At 36.5% G+C, this 24,581-nt stretch overlaps 1 protein-coding gene across 1 annotated transcript in view; it reads right to left on the reverse strand.

Moving 5' to 3' along the window:
* LOC308703167 (uncharacterized protein) overlaps positions 1 to 24,581 on the reverse strand; it is a gene marked incomplete at its 5' end in the record, with an annotated part of 65,883 nt that overhangs the window by 36,612 nt on the left and 4,690 nt on the right. The window contains one exon of the mRNA XM_081386491.1: positions 15,821 to 15,855. Within this exon, the coding sequence (XP_081242617.1) occupies positions 15,821 to 15,855 (35 nt within the window). The remainder of the gene's footprint in view (positions 1 to 15,820; positions 15,856 to 24,581) is intronic.

Here is a 24,581-nt window from a genome sequence, read left to right on the forward strand (position 1 = left end):
TAAATCATACTTGAACATGGTAAATCATGGTATACTATAGTAAATCATGGTAAACTATGGTAAATCGTGGTAAATCATGGTATACTATAGTAAATCATGGTAAACTATGGTAAATCGTGGTAAATCATGGTAAACTATGGTAAATCATGGTAAACCATGCTAGCAACATCGTAAAAAAAATTCTAGCATCATGCTAGCAACATGATAATCATGCTAGCATGGTAAACTATGGTAAATCATGGTAAACTATGGTAAATCGTGGTAAACTATGGTAAATCATGCTAGAATCATAGTAAATCATACTTGAACATGGTAAATCATGGTATACTATAGTAAATAATGGTAAACTATGGTAAATCATGGTAAATCATGGTAAACTATGGTAAATCATGGTAAACTATGATAAATCATGCTAGAATCAGTAAATCATACTTGAACATGGTAAATCATGGTATACTATAGTAAATAATGGTAAACTATGGTAAATCGTGGTAAATCGTGGTAAATCATGGTAAACTATGGTAAATCATGGTAAACTATGATAAATCATGCTAGAATCAGTAAATCATACTTGAACATGGTAAATCCTAGTATACTATAGTAAATCATGGTAAACTATGGTAAATCGTGGTAAATCATGGTAAACTATGCTAAATCATGCTAGAATCAGTAAATTATACTTGAACATGGTAAATTGTGGTATACTATAGTAAATCATGGTAAACTATGGTAAATTATGGTAAATCATGGTAAACTATGCTAAATCATGCTAGAATCAGTAAATCATACTTGAACATGGTAAATCGTGGTATACTATAGTAAATCATGGTAAACTATGGTAAAACGTGGTAAATCATGGTAAACTATGGTAAAATCATGGTAAACTATGATAAATCATGCTAGAATCAGTAAATCATACTTGAACATGGTAAATCGTGGTATACTATAGTAAATCATGGTAAACTATGGTAAATCGTGGTAAATCATGGTAAACTATGGTAAATCATGGTAAACTATGATAAATCATGCTAGAATCAGTAAATCATACTTGAACATGGTAAATCATGGTATACTATAGTAAATCATGGTAAACTATGGTAAATCGTGGTAAATCATGGTAAACTATGGTAAATCATCGTAAACTATGATAAATCATGCTAGAATCAGTAAATCATACTTGAACATGGTAAATCATGGTATACTATAGTAAATCATGGTAAACTATGGTAAATCGTGGTAAATAATGGTAAACTATGGTAAATTATGGTAAACTATGGTAAATCATGCTAGAATCAGTAAATCATACTTGAACATGGTAAATCATGGTATACTATAGTAAATCATGGTAAACTATGGTATATCGTAGTAAATCATGGTAAACTATGGTAAATCATGCTAGAATCAGTAAATTATACTTGAACATGGTAAATTGTGGTATACTATAGTAAATCATGGTAATCTATGGTAAATCGTGGTAAATCATGGTAAACTATGCTAAATCATGCTAGAATCAGTAAATCATACTTGAACATGGTAAATCATGGTATACTATAGTAAATCATGGTAAACTATGGTAAATCGTGGTAAATCATGGAATACTATAGTAAATCATGGTAAACTATGGTAAATCGTGGTAAATCATGGTAAACTATGGTAAATCATGGTAAACCATGCTAGCAACATGGTAAAAAAAATTCTAGCATCATGCTAGCAACATGATAATCATGCTAGCATGGTAAACTATGGTAAATCATGGTAAACTATGGTAAATCGTGGTAAATTATGGTAAATCATGCTAGAATCATAGTAAATCATACTTGAACATGGTAAATCATGGTATACTATAGTAAATAATGGTAAACTATGGTAAATCATGGTAAATCATGGTAAACTATGGTAAATCATGGTAAACTATGATAAATCATGCTAGAATCAGTAAATCATACTTGAACATGGTAAATCATGGTATACTATAGTAAATAATGGTAAACTATGGTAAATCGTGGTAAATCATGGTAAACTATGGTAAATCATGGTAAACTATGATAAATCATGCTAGAATCAGTAAATCATACTTGAACATGGTAAATCCTAGTATACTATAGTAAATCATGGTAAACTATGGTAAATCGTGGTAAATCATGGTAAACTATGCTAAATCATGCTAGAATCAGTAAATTATACTTGAACATGGTAAATTGTGGTATACTATAGTAAATCATGGTAAACTATGGTAAATCATGGTAAATCATGGTAAACTATGCTAAATCATGCTAGAATCAGTAAATCATACTTGAACATGGTAAATCGTGGTATACTATAGTAAATCATGGTAAACTATGGTAAAACGTGGTAAATCATGGTAAACTATGGTAAAATCATGGTAAACTATGATAAATCATGCTAGAATCAGTAAATCATACTTGAACATGGTAAATCGTGGTATACTATAGTAAATCATGGTAAACTATGGTAAATCGTGGTAAATCGTGGTAAATCATGGTAAACTATGGTAAATCATGGTAAACTATGGTAAATCATGCTAGAATCAGTAAATCATACTTGAACATGGTAAATCATGGTATACTGTAGTAAATCATGGTAAACTATGGTATATCGTAGTAAATCATGGTAAACTATGGTAAATCATGCTAGAATCAGTAAATTATACTTGAACATGGTAAATTGTGGTATACTATAGTAAATCATGGTAAACTATGGTAAATCGTGGTAAATCATGGTAAACTATGCTAAATCATGCTAGAATCAGTAAATCATACTTGAACATGGTAAATCATGGTATACTATAGTAAATCATGGTAAACTATGGTAAATCGTGGTAAATCATGGTATACTATAGTAAATCATGGTAAACTATGGTAAATCGTGGTAAATCATGGTAAACTATGGTAAATCATGGTAAACCATGCTAGCAACATGGTAAAAAAAAATTCTAGCATCATGCTAGCAACACGATAATCATGCTAGCATGGTAAACTATGGTAAATCATGGTAAACTATGGTAAATCGTGGTAAACTATGGTAAATCATGCTAGAATCATAGTAAATCATACTTGAACATGGTAAATCATGGTTTACTATAGTAAATAATGGTAAACTATGGTAAATCATGGTAAATCATGGTAAACTATGGTAAATCATGCTAAACTATGGTAAATCATGCTAGAATCAGTAAATTATACTTGAACATGGCAAATCGTGGTATACTATAGTAAATCATGGTAAACTATGGTAAATCATTCTAGAATCAATAAATCATACTTGAACATGGTAAATCATGGTATACTATAGTAAATCATGGTAAACTATGGTAAATCGTGGTAAATCATGGTAAACTATGGTAAATCATGCTAGAATCAGTAAATTATACTTGAACATGGTAAATCGTGGTATACTATAGTAAATCATGGTAAACTATGGTAAATCGTGGTAAATCATGGTAAACTATGCTAAATTATGCTAGAATCAGTAAATCATACTTGAACATGGTAAATCGCTGTATACTATAGTAAATCATGGTAAACTATGGTAAATCGTGGTAAATCATGGTAAATTATGGTAAATCATGGTAATCTATGACAAATCATGCTAGAATCAGTAAATCATACTTGAACATGGTAAATCATGGTATACTATAGTAAATTATGGTAAACTATGGTAAACTATGGTAAATCGTGGTAAATCATGGTAAACTATGGTAAATCATGCTTGAATCAGTAAATCATACTTGAACATGGTAAATCATGGTATACTATAGTAAATCATTGTAAACTATGGTAAATCATGGTAAACTATATTTGGCTAAATCTATATTTTGAACTTATCTATCTATCTATCTATCTATCTATCTATCTATCTATCTATCTATCTATCTAACTATCTAACTTCAAACCTTTTCTATTTATCTATCTATCTATCTATCTATCTATCTATCTATCTATCTATCTATCTATCTATCTTTCTAACTCATCTATCTATCTATCTATCTATCTATCTATCTATCTATCTATCTATCTATCTATCTATCTATCTATCTTTTTAACTAAATAATCTATCTTTCTTTTTAACTAAATAATCAATCTTTCTTTCTTTTTAACGAACTAATCCATCTTTCTTTCTAACTAATATATTTTTCTTTGTTTCATTCTAACCAATCTATCTTTCTTTCTTTCTAACTAAACTATCTATCTTTCTTTCTAACTAATCTATCTTTCTATCTTTCTTTCTAACTAATCCATCTTTCTTTCTTTCTTTCTTTCTTTCTTTCTTTCTTTCTTTCTTTCTTTCTTTCTTTCTTTCTAACTAATCAATCTTTTTTCTTTCTCTCTCACTAATCTATCTTTCTTTCTAACTAATTAGTCTTTCTTTCTTTCTTTCTTTCTTTCTTTCTTTCTTTCTTTCTTTCTTTCTTTCTTTCTTTCTTTCTTTCTTTCTAACTAATCCACCATTCATTCATTCTTACTTTCTAACTAATATTTCTTCTTTCTTTCTAACTAATCAATCTATCTTTCTTTCTAACTAATCTTTCTTTCTTTCTTTCTTTCTTTCTTTCTTTTTCTAACTAATCATTCTTTCTAACTTATATTTCTATCTAATCTTTCTAACTAATCTTTCTTTCCTTTCTAACAAATTTTTTTTCTTTCTTTCTAACTAATCTTTCTTTCTTTTTTCTATCTTTCTTTCTAGCCAATCTTTCTTCTTTCTTTCTAGCAAATCTTTCTTTTTTCTTTTTCTTTCTTTCTAACTAATCTTTCTTTTCTTTCTTGCTTACTTTTCTTTCTTTCTTTCTAACTTATCTTTCTTTCTTTCTACCTAATCTTTCTTTCTTTCTTTCTTTCTTTCTTTCTTTCTTTCTTTCTTTCTTTCTTTCTTTCTTTCATTTTTCTTTCATTCTTTCTTTCTACCTAATCTTTTTCTTTCTTTCTTCCTTTCTTTCTTTCTTTCTTTCTTTCTTTCTACCTAATCTTTCTTTCTTTCTTTCTACCTAATCTTTCTTTCTTTCTTTCTTTCTTTCTTTCTTTCTTTCTTTCTTTCTTTCTTTCTTTCTTTCTACCTAATCTTTTTCTTTCTTTCTTTCTTTCTTTCTACCTAATCTTTTCTTTTCTTTCTTTCTTTCTTTCTTTCTTTCTTTCTTTCTTTCTTTCTTTCTTTCTTTCTTTCTTTCTTTCTTTATTGTTCTTTCTACCTAATCTTTCTTTCTTTCTGCCTAATCTTTCTTTCTACCTAATCTTTCTTTATTTTTTCTTTCATTCTTTCTTTCTACCTAATCTTTCTACCTAATCTTTCTTTCTTTCTTTCTTTCTTTCTTTCTTTCTTTCTTTCTTTCTTTCTTTCTTTCTTTCTTTCTTTCTAACTATTCTTTCTTTCTAACTAATCTATCAATCAAAATTTAAACTACTTTAAACTTCAAACTACTTCAAATTTCTAACTACTTCAAATTTCTAACTACTTTAAACTTCTAACTACTTTAAACTTCTTCAAACTCTCTGGTCCGGCTTTCTCAAGCCAACTTAAAGTTTGTCTCAACAAACTTTTTTTTCTAGTTATTATTATTCTTCTCCGCATTTAATTGCATTTTTGAGGGCCTAAACATGCTCGAAAACTCACGAAACTTTGCACACGCGTCAGAACTGGCGAAAATTTACATCTGATATAGGTTTCAGAATTGGACGGGGCAAAATGGCTCGATAGCGCCACCTATAAAAGTTCAACGGAGTGCGCCTCCCGCAACGTTCCACGTACGTGCACGAAATTCGGTACATACATGTAATGACCTAATACCTACAAAAAAGTCTCTTGGAGCATAGCCCTAAACCCAACAGGAAGTCAGCCATTTTGAACTTCCTCCCAGATTTTTGTGCAGTTTTTGACATTTTCAGGCCTCGTACTTTAACGAACTCCTCCTACAGTTTTAATCTGATCATCTTCAAATTTGGTGAGTGTAATCTTAAGGCCTTTGCGACGTTAAATTGCGAAGATCTTGAGTTTTCGTCGAAGGGCGGGTCCTCGGCGGCCTGACAAATTTTGATGTTTCGCCATGAAACAGGAAGTTGCTGTAACTCAGGCATGGAATGTCCAATCTGCCCCAAACTTCACACATTTGATTAGAGTTCTGTCCTGAACACATGACCATGCTCATATTCAGTTATAGTCATAGCGCCACCTGCTGGCAACAGGAAGTGACATGTTTAACACTGTTATGGACTCCTAATAACATATAAAAAAGTGCCAGCAAGTGCTAAACATGCTAACAACATACTAGAAGCATGCTAAAACATGCTAGCAAACTCTTAGCTAAGTGCTAAAGCATGCTATTATTGCAATTAAATAGGAATTTGCTGTAACTCAGGCATGGAATGTCCAATCTGCCCCAAACTTCACACTTTTGATAAGCGTTCTGTCCTGAACATATCTACATGAGAATATTCAGTTATAGTAATAGCGCCACCTACTGGTAACAGGAAATGTCATGTTTAACACGTTGATGCCATTCTAGCAACATGTTAAAAATGCCATTGACTTCTAAACATGCTAGAAACATGTTAAAACATACTAGCAATACTTAGCTAAGTGCTAAAGCATGCTAATTCAATGAAACAGGACTTTGTTGTTACACAAGAAGGCAATGTACAATCTACCCCAAACGTCACACGTTTGATAAGAGTTATCTCTTGAACACATGTCCATGCTCATATTTAGTTATAGTCATAGCGCCACCTGCTGGCAACAGGAAGTGACGTTTAACACTATTCTTGACTCCTAATAACATATAAAAAAATGCCAGTAGGTGCTAAACATCCTACCAACATACTATAGACATGCTAAAACATACTAGCAAACACTTAGCTAAGTGCTAAAGAATGATATTACTGCAATTAAATATGAATTTGCTGTAACTCAGGCATGGAATGTCCAATCTGCCCCAAAATTCACACTTTTGATAAGCGTTCTGTCCTGAACACATGACCATGCTTATATTCAGTTACAGTCATAGCGCCACCTGCTGGCAACAGGAAGTGACATGTTTAACACTGTTATGGACTCCTAATAACATATAAAAAAGTGCCAGCAAGTGTTAAACATGCTAACAACATACTAGAAACATGCTAAAACATGCTAGCAAACTCTTAGCCAAGTGCTAAAGCATGCTATTATTGCAATTAAATAGGAATTTGCTGTAACTCAGGCATGGAATGTCCAATCTGCCCCAAACTTCACACTTTTGATAAGAGTCATGGCCTGAACACATCTACATGAGAATGTTCAATTATAGTAATAGCGCCACCAACTGGCAACAGGAAGTGACATGTTTAACACGTTGATGCCGTTCTAGCAACATGTTAAAAATGCCATTGAGTTCTAAACATGCTAGAAACATGTTAAAACATGCTAACAATGCTTAGCTAAGTGCTAAAGCATGCTAATTCAATGAAACATGACTTTGTTGTTACTCAAGAAGGCAATGTCCAATTTGCACCAAACTTCACACGTTTGATAAGAGTTCTGTCCTGAACACACATCCAAGCTCATATTCAGTTATAGTCATAACGCCACCTACTGGCAACAGAAACTGACATGGTTAACACAGTAATGCAGTACTAACCACATAATTATTGTGTACTAAGCATGCTAGAAACACACTAAACATGCTAGCAACACTTAGCTGAGTCATGAAGCATGCTATTATCACCATTATACAAAACATTTTGTAACTGACTTTGACATACTCTTACTATATATACCTCCTTAAATGTACATTTCCCAACCATGCTCTGTCTTCCTAAAGCCACCGAGTGTTGATGGCACGGGTGCGAGGGCCCTTTCATCGCTGCTTGCAGCTTTAATTATATTTATTTTTTCGTTTTGGCTTTGTTTATAGTTTATTTTTTATTTTTTATTCTTGTTCCGTTCTGAATATCATTACATTTAAAGGATTTGTTGTGGAATATTTTGAGTGTATCATAAAATCAGAATATTCTCTCGATTTAGTGATCCCCTACTTATTATTTTATTTTATTTTTTTCTTTGTTCTAATCAGGTCAGGCAAGTAAAATTATCTGTGTCTTGTCCCTTAAATTTATTTATATATATATATATATATATATATGTATGTGTGTGTGTGTGTGTATATATATATATATATATATATATATATATATATATATATATATATATATATATGTATATATATATATATATATATATATATATATATATATATATATATATATATATATATGTATGTATGTGTGTGTGTGTGTGTGTGTGTATATATATATAAATATAAATATAGCTGCGAGCAGCGATGGAGGGCCAAAGCCGGCGGTACCGCCACCCTGGCACCAGGATTGCGGTGCCACCGGCTTGGGCCCGTAATCGCTGCTCGCAGCTATATTTATTATTGTTCTTCAAGGGTTCGGGGGCTTTTGGGGCCTTTAACATGCTCGAAAACTCATGAAACTTTGCACACAGGTCAGAACCCGCGGCCATTAGGGCCGGGCTGAAGCTGGTACCCGGGCGTGGCAGGGGTGCTCAACAGCGCCACCTAGAATGAAATCTGAAATCTTGGACACATACAAGAATGTATTAGTATGAAACTCGGTACACATATAGATCTCATCAGGCCGAATAACTTCCGAACTCTATGTTATTAGCTCCGCCCAACAGGAAGTCAGCTATAATGGGTTGTTTGAAAAACGTACGCTCTGGAATTTGAAATACTCCTCCTAGAGAATTCATCCAATCCCCTCGAAACTCGGTGTGCATGAAGTCAAAACATTGAGGATGCTAAATTGCGGACGGATTTTTGATATCTCGAACGGTTTGGCCGTGGCGAGGAAACGAATTTATGGCGAGAAAAGAGAAACAGGAAATGTGTTATAACTTCTGCATAAATTGACTGATCTTTATTAAACTTCAGCAGTGTGTTCAATGTAAGAGGCCGATCACATTGATGTGACTATTGTGAGTCAAAGTTGTAGCGCCACCAACTGGCAGCAGGAAGTGTGTCACTTTCAAAATGCTTTGAAGTCACCCTCTTATTTTTACCCGATTTGCTTCAAACTTTATATGTATAATGTAAACACACGACAGATGTGCTCCTGTGAAAGGATTTTTGATATCTTAGGTACTGTTGCCGTGGCAACGCATCAAACTTTAATGTTCTTTTCGGATGCGTTTGAGACTCTTAGCATGCTTGAAATTGGATGAAACTCGACAGACACATAACACTTATTAACCAGTAGACATGTGCAAAGTTTCAGAAACGGGCGTGGTGAGGGGCTCAGTAGCGCCACCTTTAGTCATAAGTGGGGGGGTTAGTTTTATCAACAGCAACAAAACTTGGTATGTGTATTGTTCTCATCAAGACGGACAACTTTCTAATTTACATGATCTATCTCCGACCAACAGGAAGATAGATATTTTGGTTTGAATGTGGATTTTCTGAAGAATTTTCTCTCCCTCTCTCTGTGTCTCTGTGTGTGTGAGGGGAGGGGGGATTTGACTATTGCTTTTATATTGTTAATCAAGGTTTAAGGGGATTTTGGGGTCCTTAACATGCTCAAAATCTCTTGAAACTTTGCACACAAGTCAGAACCCCCTGCCATCAGGGACGGGCTGAAGCTGGTACCCGGGCGTGGCAGGGGGGCTCAACAGCGCCCCCTTGAAAGGGGTCCCAAAACTTGGTCCATAGATCAAACACGCTTGCATGAATTAATATGAAACTCGGTACACATATAGATCTCATCGGGCCGAACAACTTTCCCTCTGTCAAGTTTTACGCCAGCCCAACAGGAAGTCGGCTATTATGGGTTGTTTGGAAAACGCTTGCTGTGGAATGCGAAGTACTCCTCCTTGAGAATTCATCCAATCCCCACCAAACTCGGTTTGCATGAAGTCAAGACATTGAGGATTCTAAATTGCGGACGGATTTTTGATATCTCGAACGGTTTGGCCGTGGCTAGGAAACGAATTTATGGCGAGAAAAGAGAAACACGAAGTGGTATAACTTCTGCATACATTAACTGATCTTCATGAAACTTCACCAGTGTGTTCGTGGTAAGAGGCCGATCAGATGGATGTAACTATTGTGAGCCAAAGTTATAGCGCCACCAACTGGCAGCAGGAAGTGTGTCACTTTCAACATGCTTTTGACAAAAGTGGGGGGGTTAGTTTTACCAACAGTTCCAAAAATCAGTATATATATTGGGCTCATCGAGTCAGACAACTTTCTAATTTACAGTTATTAGCTCAGAGCAAAAGGAAGTCAGATATTTTGGTTTGATTGTGGATTTTTTGGATATTTCAGACATTGAGTTTTTAGCTACTCTTCCTAACTGGTTTATTTTATTCACACCAAACTTTTTCAAAATGATAAAGATACATTAAAGATGCTAAATTGTGAACGGATATTAAACATCTCAAACGGTTTTGCTATAGTGAGGGACTAAAGTAAAGTAACCCTTAAAGCCTCATCTTCTAAAAATGTAATTAAACACCATTTATTTCTATATAAAAGTATAAAAATATCACAACTAAACCCATTTTATTCTTTTTTTTTTTTTTCAAGTTTAAAAATAGTAATTGTACTATTTAGTCCCATAAAAATCAAGTCATACATAGGGCTATACTGCCCTCTTGTGTTCAAAATCAGGTAGGCCTATTGTATCTACATAAAAATATACTAGGTATGTGACGGTGAGAATATTTTACCACCGGTTAATCGACGTGTGACACCACTGGGGGCTTTTGAATCGCCAACTTAAAAACGAAAGTAAAATATGTTCGTCCGCACTGACATTGATAGTGGTTGAGCGAGCGTTTCAAATGAATTCCTATGGAAGTAGGAATTAACTGAAAAACGTTCACTCTGTTCTGCTCGTTCCTCGCCGTGGATGCGCACCGTTATGAATGCCCGTGCAGCCATGAGCATTTTAGTTTCATTTTAAAATTAGCGCCTTTCGGGGGGTGGATTGCTTGAAATTATTTTACAAAAGCAGAATGTTGTGTTTTATTGCGACTGTACACAAATACAAGTTAACACTTTGCAGTTTGAATGTCGTCCTTTATAATGACGGAGTATGTTTTTATGTGTCCACTGTTCAATCGCGCCAACGCCACACACAAACACACACCCACACACACACGGTTTACTATCTTTGTGGGGACTCTCCATAGATTTAATGATTTTTATACTGTACAAACTGTATATTTTATCTCCTTACACTAACCCTACCTCTAAACCTACCCATCACAGAAAACTTTCTGCATTTATATATTTCCAAAAAAACTCATTCTGGATGAAGCTTGTTTACCCATGGGGACCTCTATTTAGGTCCCCACTGTGACACGAGTCCCCATGAGTCTGTGTGCATTCAGGTTAAAGTCCCCACCGGGACAGAAAAACATGAACACACACACACACACACACACATACACACACACACACACACACACACACACACACACACACACACACACACACACACACACACACACACAACACACACACACACACACACACACACTCCAGCATTGCAATCTTGACATTGCAGCCTGTTCATTATAGACTTAATAAAATATAATAATAAAATGGTCAACCTAACATATAAAGATTACACTGCTCTAAATAGTCAGTAGTACAATTCGTACATTCACAGTAAGCACCGCTCCACTGTGAATTTTCCAAGCACATTTTTGCGCATGTGAAGAGGATGATTTTTTCCGTCGATATTGGAACACGAGTGAAGAACAAAGCCTATAATAAAGAATAGTTTAGCATCCAAATACATCGCAAATGTTGAAACATTTTGATTCTAATGAGAGGGTTACGTGAGCCCAACACTGCTTTCTTTCATTTTTATTTTTACATTAAATTTAAAGGATTTGTTGTGGAATATTTTGAGAGTATCATAAAATCAGAATAAGGTAAGTCAAGCAATATTTTTGGTCTTTTATATATATATATATATATATATATATATATATATATATATATATATATATATATATATATATAGCTGCGAGCAGCGATGAAGGGCCAAAGCCGGCGGTACTGCCACCCCGGTGCCTTTAGGTAACTAAAGGCACCAGGGTTGCGGTGCCACCGGCTTGGGCCCGTAATCGCTGCTCGCAGCTATATTTAGGGCCCAAGCCCTGAAAGGGCGAAGGCCCTATTGTTTTCGGTAGGATTATTTATTATTATTATTTTTTTGTCAACCTTTCGGGCACTTTTGGGGCCCTTAACATGCTCGAAAACTCTTGAAACTTTGCACACACATCAGAACCTGCGGCCATCAGGGCCGGACTGAAGCTGGTACCCGGGCGTGGCACGGGGGCTCGACAGCGCCCCCTGGAATGGTGTCCGAAAACTTGGTCTATAAATCAAACACGCTTGCATATAATAATATGAAACTCAGTACACATATAGATCTCATCGGGCCGAACAACTTTCGTGCTCTAAGTTTTACACCAGCCCAACAGGAAGTCAACTATTATGGGTTGTTTGAAAAACGCATCCTCTGGAATTTGAAATACTCCTCCTAGAATATTCGTCCAATCACAACCAAACTCGGTGTGCATGAAGTCAAGACATTGAGGATGCTAAATTGCGGACGGATTTTTGATATCTCGAACGGTTTGGCTGTGGCGAGGAAACGAATTTATGGCGAATAATGGGACACAGGAAGTGTGTTATAACTTCTGCATACATTAACTGATCTTGATGAAACTTTCGCAGTGTGTTTGTTGTAAGAGGCCGATCACAAGGATGTGACTATTGTGAGTCAAAGTTATAGCGCCACCAACTGGCAGCAGGAAGTGTGTCACTTTCAAAATGCTTTGAAGTCACCCTCTTAATTTTACCCGATTTGCTTCAAACTTTATGTGTATAATGTAAACACACGGCAGATGTAGACCTGTGAAAGGATTATTGATATCTTAGATACTGTTGCCGTGGCAACGCATCAAATTTTAATATTCTTTTCGGATGCGTTTGAGACTCTTAACATGCTTGAAATTGGATGAAACTCGACAGACACATAACACTTATTAGCCAGTAGACATGTGAAAAGTTTCAGAAACGGGCGTGGCAGGGGGGCTCAACAGCGCCCTCTTGAACAGGGTCTGAAAACTTGGTCCATATATCAAACACGCTTGCATGAATTAATATGAAACTCGGTACACATATAGATTTCATGGGGCCGAACAACTTTCCCTCTGTCAAGTTTCACGCCAGCCCAACAGGAAGTCGGCTATTATGGGTTGTTTGGAAAACGCTTGCTGTGGAATGTGATGTACTCCTCCTAGAGAATTCATTCAATCACCTCCAAACTCAGTCAGCATGAAGTCAAGACATTGAGGATGCTAAATTGCGAACGGATTTTTGATATCTCGAACGGTTTGGCTGTGGCGAGGAATCGAATTTATGGCGAGAAAAGAGAAACACGAAGTGGAATAACTTCTGCATACATTAACTGATCTTGATGAAACTTCAGCAGTGTGTTCGTGGTAAGAGGCCGATCAGATCGATGTAGCTATTGTGAGTCAAAGTTATAGCGCCACCAACTGGCAGCAGGAAGTGTGTCACTTTCAACATGCTTTTGACAAAAGTGGGGGGGTTAGTTTTAACTACAGTAAAGAAAAAATAGTTTGTATATTGTTCTCATCAAGCTGGACAACTTTCTAATTTACATTCAATAGCTCTGGCCATCAGGAAGTCAGATATTTTGGTCTGAATGTGATTTTTTTTTGCTAAATCAGCCTCTGAATTTTTAGCCACTCCTCTTAAACTATTTATTTTATTCGTACCAAACTTTTTCAACATGATGAAACTACATTAAATATGCTAAATTGTGAATGGATAATAAATATCTTAAACGGTTTTGCTATGGCGAGGGATTAAATAATGTCCAAAAAGGAAACACTAAAAATCTTCTAAAAATGTAATTATATACCATTTATTTCTATATAAAAGAATACAAATATCACAACTAAACCCATTTTATTCTGTTTTTGCAATTCAAGAAGAATGAAAAAGTTAAAACAGGCTATTTAGTGCTATCCCAGATAGCCACTGGACGCTGTAACGGAACAGGGCCGCAATCGCAAAACGATAGAGCCGGGTCTGTCCCGCATCCGCCTCACGGACTCGTTCCTGAGTCCAAACGCACATCGGGCCAAAGCCGTTTCTGATCTGTTTTTAGGGGTTGTTACGGATATGTGCCAGCGCCGATCCAGCACCGCCTGATCATCCCGTTACAGATGCGTAACGGGTGCGTGAAACGATTCCGCCTACCGGAGCTGTGCCGGATGTGTTACGATTCCGCTTAAATCACTACTGGATTGTCCTTTTGCCTTATTTTCGGCATTTTTGTCAGTTAGGGTATCATAGTAACCTATGCTACCTAGGCATACATAAAGTTCTTTTATAATAATGCTCTATCTATCTACAGTAATTATCTTTTAACACATAGTTTTTCTGTGTAAAATAAGAAGTTATGTATAAAAATGCAATAAGTACATAAATTCAAATACAAAGTTTGTATATTTACAGTTTTAATTTTTGCAGATCGTTTCACAACTTCGACCAATCTCTATTTAAGTACTTAATAATAGCAAATGTACAGTCAATTTCTGTTAAATTAACTAAACGTATAAGTACGGAATACCTGCACATTTACAGTATTACTCATTAAACAACACTGAACATCAAGATACGTGAATGATAGGAAATACAAGCTAAGTATATAATTTAGAACATGTAAAAATATCCACATTAAAAGACAATTGCTGTATACCTTTATACTCTAATATAACTTATTTTAAACATTTACAATTACATTTTATCTAAAGTGACTTAAAATTAAGAGAACAATAGAAGCAACAAGTGCAGTGACAAGTCCCAGTTAGTGTAGCACAGTGCACAATTTTTCTTTTTTTTATTAAAACAAAGATTTAGTATTATTGTGTCAAGTGTTTATGAAAAGATGGATCTTTAGCAGTTTCTGTAAAATGTGTTGAGTTGGGCAGGTCATCCCACCAGCAGGGAACAGTCCAGGGAAAGGTCAGTGAAAGTGATTTTGTGTCTCTTTGGGATGATGGCACCACAAGGCGCCGTTCACTTGCAGAACACAAGCTTCTGGAGACACACAGATCTGAAGCAGTGAGTTTAGGTCTTACTGCAGCATCTGGATCAGTTGCAGAGGTTTGACTGATGCTGGAAGAGCTGCCAGGAGAGCATTACAATAGTCCAGTCTGGATAGAACAAGAGCTTAGACAAGGAGTTGTGTGGCTCCGATAGGAAGGGCCGAATCTTTCTGATGTTGTATAAGGCAAATCAGCAGGATCACACAGCAAGGATGGTTTGGCTGAAACCATAAGCAGTTCTGCCTTGGCAAGGTTGAGTTTAAGGTGAAGGTCATTCATCCGGCAAGAATTTTCCATCAGGTAGGCTGAGATACAAGCAGCAACCGTCAGATCCTCTGGCTGCAATGAAAGGTAGAGATGTGTGTCATTAAGTGATAGGAAAAGTCATGTTTCTAAATGACAAAGCCTAGTTACACTACAAAAAAAAAACAAAAAAAAAAAATTAAATAGATGGGTGGAATCTAACACAATCGTGGTTTTACTGTAGTAAAACCAAGCCTTGTGCAGCTACAGTGGCCTCACAAGGATCAAATGAATATTCACATGGGAAAATACAGTATAAAACAAATTAAATTTTCTGCCACTTTTAGTGCAATCATATGGAATCAGAAGACTCGGCCATTACAATATTTTAAATTACTTCTTCCCATACCTTGTTTGCCATGATCATTCTGCTTTCCACTTGACCTGAAATCACAAAAAATTAACCACTCAGTATTACATTTACACATAAGAATATGTTCCACTAAGACAATGCAAAACCTGACTATGATCTGGAAGCTGAGCAGGAAAGGCTAACAGTGAAGTTTTGAGCTGAGACGAGACACCTAACGTTAGGGGTGTAAGTTAACTGTCTGTTCATCTGGATCAATGCAATTTTCATAACCAATGATCAAAAGTATCCTATGAAAAGGCTACTATGATGACCCCAGGTCATCCAAAATGTAGATACGTTAAATTCTTCATCAGAACACAAACATTCTATCAACTTTTATTTTATAAGCCTAATATATGCATTATATAGCTACGTGTTGGCAAGCAGATGCACCCAGAATATGCAATTTATCATGTTGTGTTCATATTCTAGTCGCATGTGCTTTCCTGTATCATCAAGTACAGTATTTACTGAATTCGTTTTCTTACCAGTCTTGAGATAGCCATGTTAACCCTAACGAAAATTAACTATGGTTTAACCACAAAGAAAACAAAACAAAAAAACATGGTAGGACTATTTGTATTTGTAGTATAACTGTAGTTATTAAAAATGGTAATAAAAATACGCCAAAAACGTGGTTACTATAATTAAAACCGAGGATATTTTTTAAGAGAAGAGTTTTCAGCTTCCAGACGGTGTTTCAAAATGTCCCGCCATTTAAGAGATTGATTTACTGACAGATCGCGTATTAACAAAGATTTTATACACAATTAAACGGACTTTGATATGTATAACAAGTCTACGAAAGCTTGTTTTAGGTCTTTTGAGGTGTGGGTTCAGCTGATCTTTCTTAAAACAGATGGAAAATGTAAAGACGCATGCTACATTTTCAGTGTTTTGCCCTCCAGCTCTCGCCAGTTATGACTGAACATCATTTAAGAATGCTAACGTTAGCTTGAAAACTGTAAACGTACACAAATGTAATATAAAATATCGTTCACATGTAACTTAGGATAATGAGACTCTTACCTCAGCCGGTGATCGGTTGGCATGATGTCCGCCGTGACGAACAAGGCTCACAGAAAAGGGCGTTATTTCCGAATAATTCAAACGGACTGACTGAAAACAGAACTCCTGCTCACGGCTGCTCTTGACGAATACGATTGCTTTGAACCACTGTTGATCTCACAATCCACTTCACGAGAGTAACGTTAGACTGAATTCAAATCTCCCGCTTGCCCAAACTCGACTGATCAGCTAACGTTAACCGTTGTGGGCGGGAGTAAACAGCGGAAAAGTAATGGCGGCGAATTTGAATCTGCGTCATCGCGCGCTCGCACTCACACACACAAAGCCCTGAATGTGCAGCAACGGAGATTTGGAAAAAATATTCATAAAATATACATGAAATTATGGGAGAATAAGACAATGAAATAATGATCAAAATGAGTATAAAATAAAATGTGAAATAAAAAATAATTCAATACAGGCCTACTGTAGCCTATGTAGGGTACTGTATGCACAAATACTATTATTTAACCTAAAAAAAAAAAACTCACTTTAACCCCCACATGCTTAATAATCTGTAAGGAAAACATATTGAATAGATGCTGATTTTCGCAGTTATACCTTTACTTTGTTTTCTAATTTCACAGAAAAAAAATCTGTAAAATATTATAATAATTCCTGTAAAATTACACATAACTCTGTAAAAATACAGACAAGTTCATTTTAAAAAACGTAAAATTGATGTAAAACCAAAATACAAGCAATTACCTGCAAATTTAACAGTGGACCTTTAAATCACAGCCTTTTATTTTACAGATATTTGCTGTAATAATGACAAAACGGTAAAAATCTGTAAACAAATACAGACAATTACCTGTAAAATTACACTTTTTTTTTTACAGTGTGTGCTGTAACGGACCTTATAGCATCACAGAATGTTTCTGTATAGTTTTTAAACACTGATAATATTGCTCAGCTTATGACAATGCATTTATCTCATGCTCTAAGATAGAAAAAAAAAATATGCAGACAGGTAACCATGTTGTTTTGAAAATGTTTATTCCACGGAGTTCTTCACACAGTTTGAGAGAAGTATTTCGGATGTGGTCCACATCAGGTAGTCTCTGTCAAAACAGTGTTGGCTCAAATCCGTTTTGCAGATATGGGCCAGAGCAGTTTTTAGCCCTTTTTTAAATGCAGTCGGCTCAGATATGTATCACAGATTCGGGCCACACCAGTGTAGCCTATGTGAAAACAGTATCGACTCAGATTCATATTGCAGATCTGGACCAAATCAGTGTCAGACACAGCTAATGTCTTTCGGTTACCTATGGGAAAAGTGATCTGGGCCAGATCTGTAAAATGATATAAATACTGAACTGATGGCAGTTAGAATGTTTAAGCTGAAACCTCTATCTGGCACGGATCTGGTTCACAATCAGAAAACGTCTCTAAGATAGAAACGGAGGCAAGGGGCTTAAAACGGATCCGGGCCAGATGTAATTGCTATCTGGGATTTGGTTCAACAAAAAAGCAAACATATAGGGCTATACTGCCCTCTTGTGTCCAAAAGGACATCAAAATAGTATATAAAACTTTTAACCAGGTAGGCCAATATTGTATTTAAATATACATTTATTAGGTATGTGTCTGAGGATATTTTCCCACCGGTTAATCGACGTGAGTGGGTGCTTTTAGTGGGAGTCGATCATGATTAAGACAGATGTTTATGGATTGATCATTCAATCTTTGAGTCAACCGATTCGTTAAAAATGCTGAATCGTTCAGTTATGAGAAAACACGTGATAAGTGATGGTTCTGCCGTGATCTTTGTTTAACTATTTTCGCTGCTGAAACAGAACAAAAACAGTCAACATTGCATCTAAAATGTAAGTGACTTAATTGTAACTGTTTATTTGTATGAAATCTAGGGGTGGGAGAAAAAAATTATTCTTAGATGCATCGCGATGCGGACGTGGACGATTCTGAATCGATTCACAAATGTCAAAAAATCGATTCTCTAAAAAAATATTTTTCTAATAACGTAATATTGACGGAAGGCAAAAGGCGGAACTCTAAGCGGACGTGCGTGCAGTCTGTGGCGCGCACATAACAGAGAAGTTTCTTCTGCTCACCAAGGCTGCATATATTTGATTAAAAATACAAACAAAAACAGTAATATTGTAAAATATTATTCCAATTTAAAACAGCTGCTTTCTATTTTAATATATTTTAAACTGTTATTTATTCCTGTGATCAAAGCTGAGTTTTCAGCATCATTACTCCAGTCGTCACTGTCACATGATCCTTCAGAAATTATTCTAATATGATGATTGATACTCAAGAAACATTCATTATTATTTTAAATGTCGAAAACAGTTGTGTACAGTCTTTGATGAATAGAAAGTTCAAAAGAACAGCATTTATCTGAAATCTAAAGCTTTTGTAACGTTAAACACTACCGCTCAAAAGTTTTGGGTTAGTAATAATTAAAATTTTATTTTTGGGGTAAATAAATAAAATAAATCAGTACTTTTATTTATGAAGGATGAGTTAAACTGATCAACAGTTACAGTAAAGACATTTATAATGTTAAAAATATATATATTTGAAATATATGCTGTTCTTTTGAACTAACATTCATCAAAGCATTTTGAAAAAAAAAATCTGTACACAACTGTTTTCAACATTGAAAATAATAATGAATATTTATTGAGCATCAATCATCATATTAGTATGATTTCTGAAGGATCATGTGACACTGAAGACTGGAGTAATGATGCTGAAAACTCAACTTTGATCACAGAAATGAATTACTATGTAAAATATTTAAAAATTGAAAACAGCTGTTTTAAATTGGAATAATATTTCACAATATTACTGTTTTTGTTTGTATTTTTAATCAATAAATGCAGCCTTGGTGAGCAGAAGAGACTTCTCCTAAAAACATTAAAAATCTTACTGACCCCAAACTTTTGAACAATAATTTATATATATATATATATATATATATATATATATATATATATATATATATATATATATATATATATATATACATATATATGTATGTGTGTGTATGTATGTGTATATATATATATATATATATATAAATATAGCTGCGAGCAGCGATGGAGGGCCCAAGCCGGCGGTACCGCCACCCCGGTGCCTTTAGGTAACTAAAGGCACCGGGGTTGCGGTGCCACCGGCTTGGGCCCGTAATCGCTGCTCGCAGCTATATTTTATTATTATTATTATTATTATTATTATTTTTCTGTCAACCTTTCGGGCACTTTTGAGACCCTTAACGTGCTCGAAAACTCTTGAAACTTTGCACACGGGTCAGAACCCGCGGCCATCAGGGCCGGGCTGAAGCTGGTACCCGGGCGTGGCAGGGGGGCTCGACAGCGCCCCCTTTAACGGGGTCCGAAAACTTGGTCCATAAATCAGACACACTTGCATGTAATAATATGAAACTCGGTACACATATAGATCTCATCGGGCCGAACAACTTTCGTACTTTTACTTTTTACGCCAGACCAACAGGAAGTTGGCTATTATGGGTTGTTTTGAAACGCATTCTGTGGAATTTAATGTACTCCTCCTAGAGAATTCATCCAATCGCCTCCAAACTCGGTCAGCATGAAGTCAAGACATTGAGGATGCTAAATTGCGGACGGATTTTTGATATCTCGAACGGTTTGGCCGTGGCAAGGAAACGAATTTATGGCGAATAAGGGACACAGGAAGTGTGTTATAACTTCAGCATACATTATCTGATCTTGATGAAACTTCAGCAGTGTGTTCGTTGTAAGAGGCCGAACACAAGGATGTGACTATTGTGAGTCAAAGTTATAGCGCCACCAACTGGCAGCAGGAAGTGTGTCACTTTCAAAATGCTTTGAAATCACTCTCTTATTTTTACCCGATTTGCTTCAAACTTTATGTGTATAATGTAGACACACAGCAGATGTAGACCTGTGAAAGGATTATTGATATCTTAGATACTGTTGCCATGGCAACGCATCAAATTTTAATATTCTTTTTTGATGCTTTTGAGACTCTTAACATACTTGAAATTGCATGAAACTCGACAGACAAATCACACTTATTATCCAGTAGACATGGGCAAAGTTTCAGAAACGGGCGTGGTGAGGGACTCAGTAGCGCCACCTTTAGTCAAAAATGGGGGCTTAGTTTTACCTAGAATCACAAAACTTGGTATGTATATTGTTCTTATCGAACCGGACAACTTTCTAATTTACACTTATTAGCTCAAAGCAACAGAAAGTCAGATATTTTGGTTTGAATGTGATTTTTTGGAGAATTTTCTCTCTCTCTCTGTCTCTGAGTGTGTGAGGGGTGGGGGTGATTTGTCAGTTGAGTGAGATTTACTTTTTCATTTGTTTTTCAAGGTTTCTGGGGCTTTTGGGTCCCTAAACGTGCTCGAAAACTCTTGAAACTTTGCACACAGGTCAGAACCCGCGGCCATCAGGGCGGGGCTGAATCTGGTAACCGGGCGTGGCAGGGGGGCTCAACAGCGCCCCCTTGAACGGGGTTCTAAAACTCGGTCCATATATCAAACACGCTTGCATGAATTAATTTGAAACTCGATACACATATACAGGGTGCGATTTGTGAAAAAAACAGAGGGGGGGATGTTTTGAAAAAATTGTATTCATAGAAATAAATCATGAGAACATGAACTTCATCACTGCATTTGCAGGAATTGTAAAATCTTTTTTCTTATTAACTCATGAAGTCAGGGCCGGATTAAAAATTTCCTGTGCCCTGGGCTAGAGCCCTGCGCGGGACTGTTTTCTTCATCCCGCTCCCGCCCGCGCCCGCAGAATTTCTGACCATTACCGCCCGCTCCCGCAACGTATGTGTTACACTCCCGCCCGCTCCCGCAATACGTATGTCCACTCCCGCCCGCACACCCGCAAAACTCTGAGAATTTATTCCCGCACAATAATAGAGATGCATTGATTTTGTGTCTTCTCTCGTCCCGCAGGAAAAAACATGTATTTGTATTGCTATTAGTGAAGAGATTCATGGGGTTGTTTGTTTCGTTTCCCTGGCCGGCATGTATTCTGGACACATACACACAGGACAATGGAGGAAATCGAGTGTATGCTGTTTTTGGATGGTTTTGTTTTTGTTTTTGCTGTTTTTATTCAGGATACTCCGTCTGGCACGTGCAATGATGACACAGTGAATAGTGATGATTCTCTCTGATCAGCAGTCTGCCGTGTTTTCACGTCACATTTTAGTATCGCCTCAGCTCGTTTAGAACCTCGCCGGAGGTGGTACGAAAAAAAAGTACCTGGAAGCAGATTACAACTTTTACACAGCGAGCTGGTACTGTGTAGTGGAAAAGTGCCATTATTGACATCTCCATCATGTCGCTAGGCTACCTCCCGATCCCGCAGTGTTTTTTTTAGCCGCCCATTCCCGCCCGCAGCAAAGTTCAAACCGCCCGCTCCCGCGAGATTTGCGTTGGGTCCACTCAATCCCAATGCAGCCCTCTACCCTGGGCAACAAGACTCAAGGCCCCCCCCCCCCAGGTAGGGGGGTTCGGGGGCATGCTCCCCCGAGAAAATTTTGATTTCTCTGACCTACATATGTGCAATTTAAGACTTTTGAAGGCCAAAAAATTATAAGAAATAGCTTTAAAACCTTGTCATTAGATTATTTGTCAATACCTGCTCCTCATCTTCATATTTCTTATTCTCTCAGTCTTCTTATCCTGGCCTATTTCTTCCCCTCCTTAAGCCGAACTTTGACTGAGTCTTTTCATTTTCGTCTGTGTCAGTGACTAAAGTAAACATAGGCTCGACTGATATTTATTCGTTTTATGAATCATTTTCTTAGACAAGTTAATTTACTCAAGGCTACCAGGAAAGCAGCATTGCCATTAGGAACCTTCTGAAAGCTTTGGAATCTGAAAACGTCTGTTTTTAAATGTTAAAAGTAATTTTAAATAATACAAATTATAGACTACGTTTACCGCAGTTGGTGGAATTGGCAAACATTCCCTTAAGCATCGTGCGCTGTAGAAAGGCGTCAAAGCATTCTCACAATTATGCAGCATTAATGCACGAATGATTTTGAATGAATATTTCATGTCGATATAGGCTACAATGGTCACATAGCCTAATGTTAAAACTAATATTGCTATTGATATCTTTGTTAGATTACAGACTCTATAGAACAAATGTCCGTCTGGGTTTTGAATTGAATATTTTCACATCGTCATAAACTTAGCCTATCTGTTAGTTTTCTTTTCAAACAACAAAAGTGTTAAGTTGTTACGGCGTCCAGTCATCGTTGTCAAGACGTTTTTCTTTATTAAATGCATCATAGATAGCGGTTAAGCCATTTTTGTAATAACATAAAAAGGGCGCTGCTAGTTAAAATCCGATTTGCGCAAAAAAGAAAATTACTAGCTGGGCGCTGGCGTGACGTAACTGAAGAGACGAATTAGCATGTTCTTATTAATATTATTACGAGAGAGTTTTAATTGTTTTTGACGTTTAATTGTTTAACGTTAATGTTGTTAAACGAAAATTGTATTATCAAAAACATTTTTATTTACCTGGATCTGACTGAGCTCCGCCCCTGTCAGGGCCCCTTGATGTCATGTGCCCCTGGGCAAGTGACCAGTTGCCCTAATGGTTAATCCGGCCCTGCATGAAGTAGCCTAACGCAATATTTTTACTATAATAGCCTATCTTTCCCCACACATTTGAACTGTGATCATGCACAACGAAAAAAACATGTAAGAATGAACCACGATTGATTGCAAAGTTAAACCATCACACATCACAGTAGAAACTGTTTTACGGTTGCTGTTAAAGTAATAACGTTAACTTTACAAAGCGATGCTGAGCTACAGTAAAATGATAGAAAAGACATCCATGCATTATCTGTGTTAGTCAGTTCGCCTCATTCGCGCGAACTGGACACGGCGCCCGCGCCGCGCTAAACGCCTCATTCGCGCCGCGGGACCACTAGACGCGCGTAAACGCGTCTTTACATTGACTTAACATTGAAATCACTCGCGCCAGACGCTAAAGAGTGTGTGAGTAATCAAAAAACCTTTGCTTTAGCATTTTTTTTTTTTTTTTTTTTCTCGCTTAGCCTCAATGGAGTGAAACACCGTAGGCATATGTATAACTTCGGCCATTCTCAGTGGTGTGACTGGGACACTAACTCTGCTTGTCATCATAGAAACAGATAATCAGACTGTGATGTTTATTCCCGCTTCAGTAATATGCTGAATATTATTCAGCATATTACTGTGAATATGCCTTCCTTTCGACACACAGCTCCACTGCCCAACGGACCTGCAACCATCTCGCAAGTGTTGATAGGCTATTACTCGTGAGGTGTAACCAATCAGATAGCGCCGTGGGCGGGACATTGAGCAACAGAGAGGCTGCGGCAGCTATCAGAGCCAGCCAAAGTAGCATTTTAAAATAAAATTGACTTTAATCAAACCACGGATCCATGATAAGTTTTGTGATCCGTCTCGCCACTAGTGTAGTAGCACTGATCACTTTGAGGGGGGGATAAATTTATCCCCACCGGGGATAAAAATAATTAAGCAGAGGCAGGGATACATTGACCAGAAAGGGGGAAATCCCACGCATCCCCCCCGGCAAATCGCACCCTGCACATATAGATCTCATCGGGCCGAACTACTTTCGTGCTCTAAGTTTTACGCCAGCCCAACAGGAAGTCGGCT

The sequence above is a fragment of the Scardinius erythrophthalmus genome (assembly GCF_964197995.2).
Source record: "Scardinius erythrophthalmus genome assembly, chromosome: 15".
NCBI lineage: Eukaryota > Metazoa > Chordata > Actinopteri > Cypriniformes > Leuciscidae > Scardinius > Scardinius erythrophthalmus.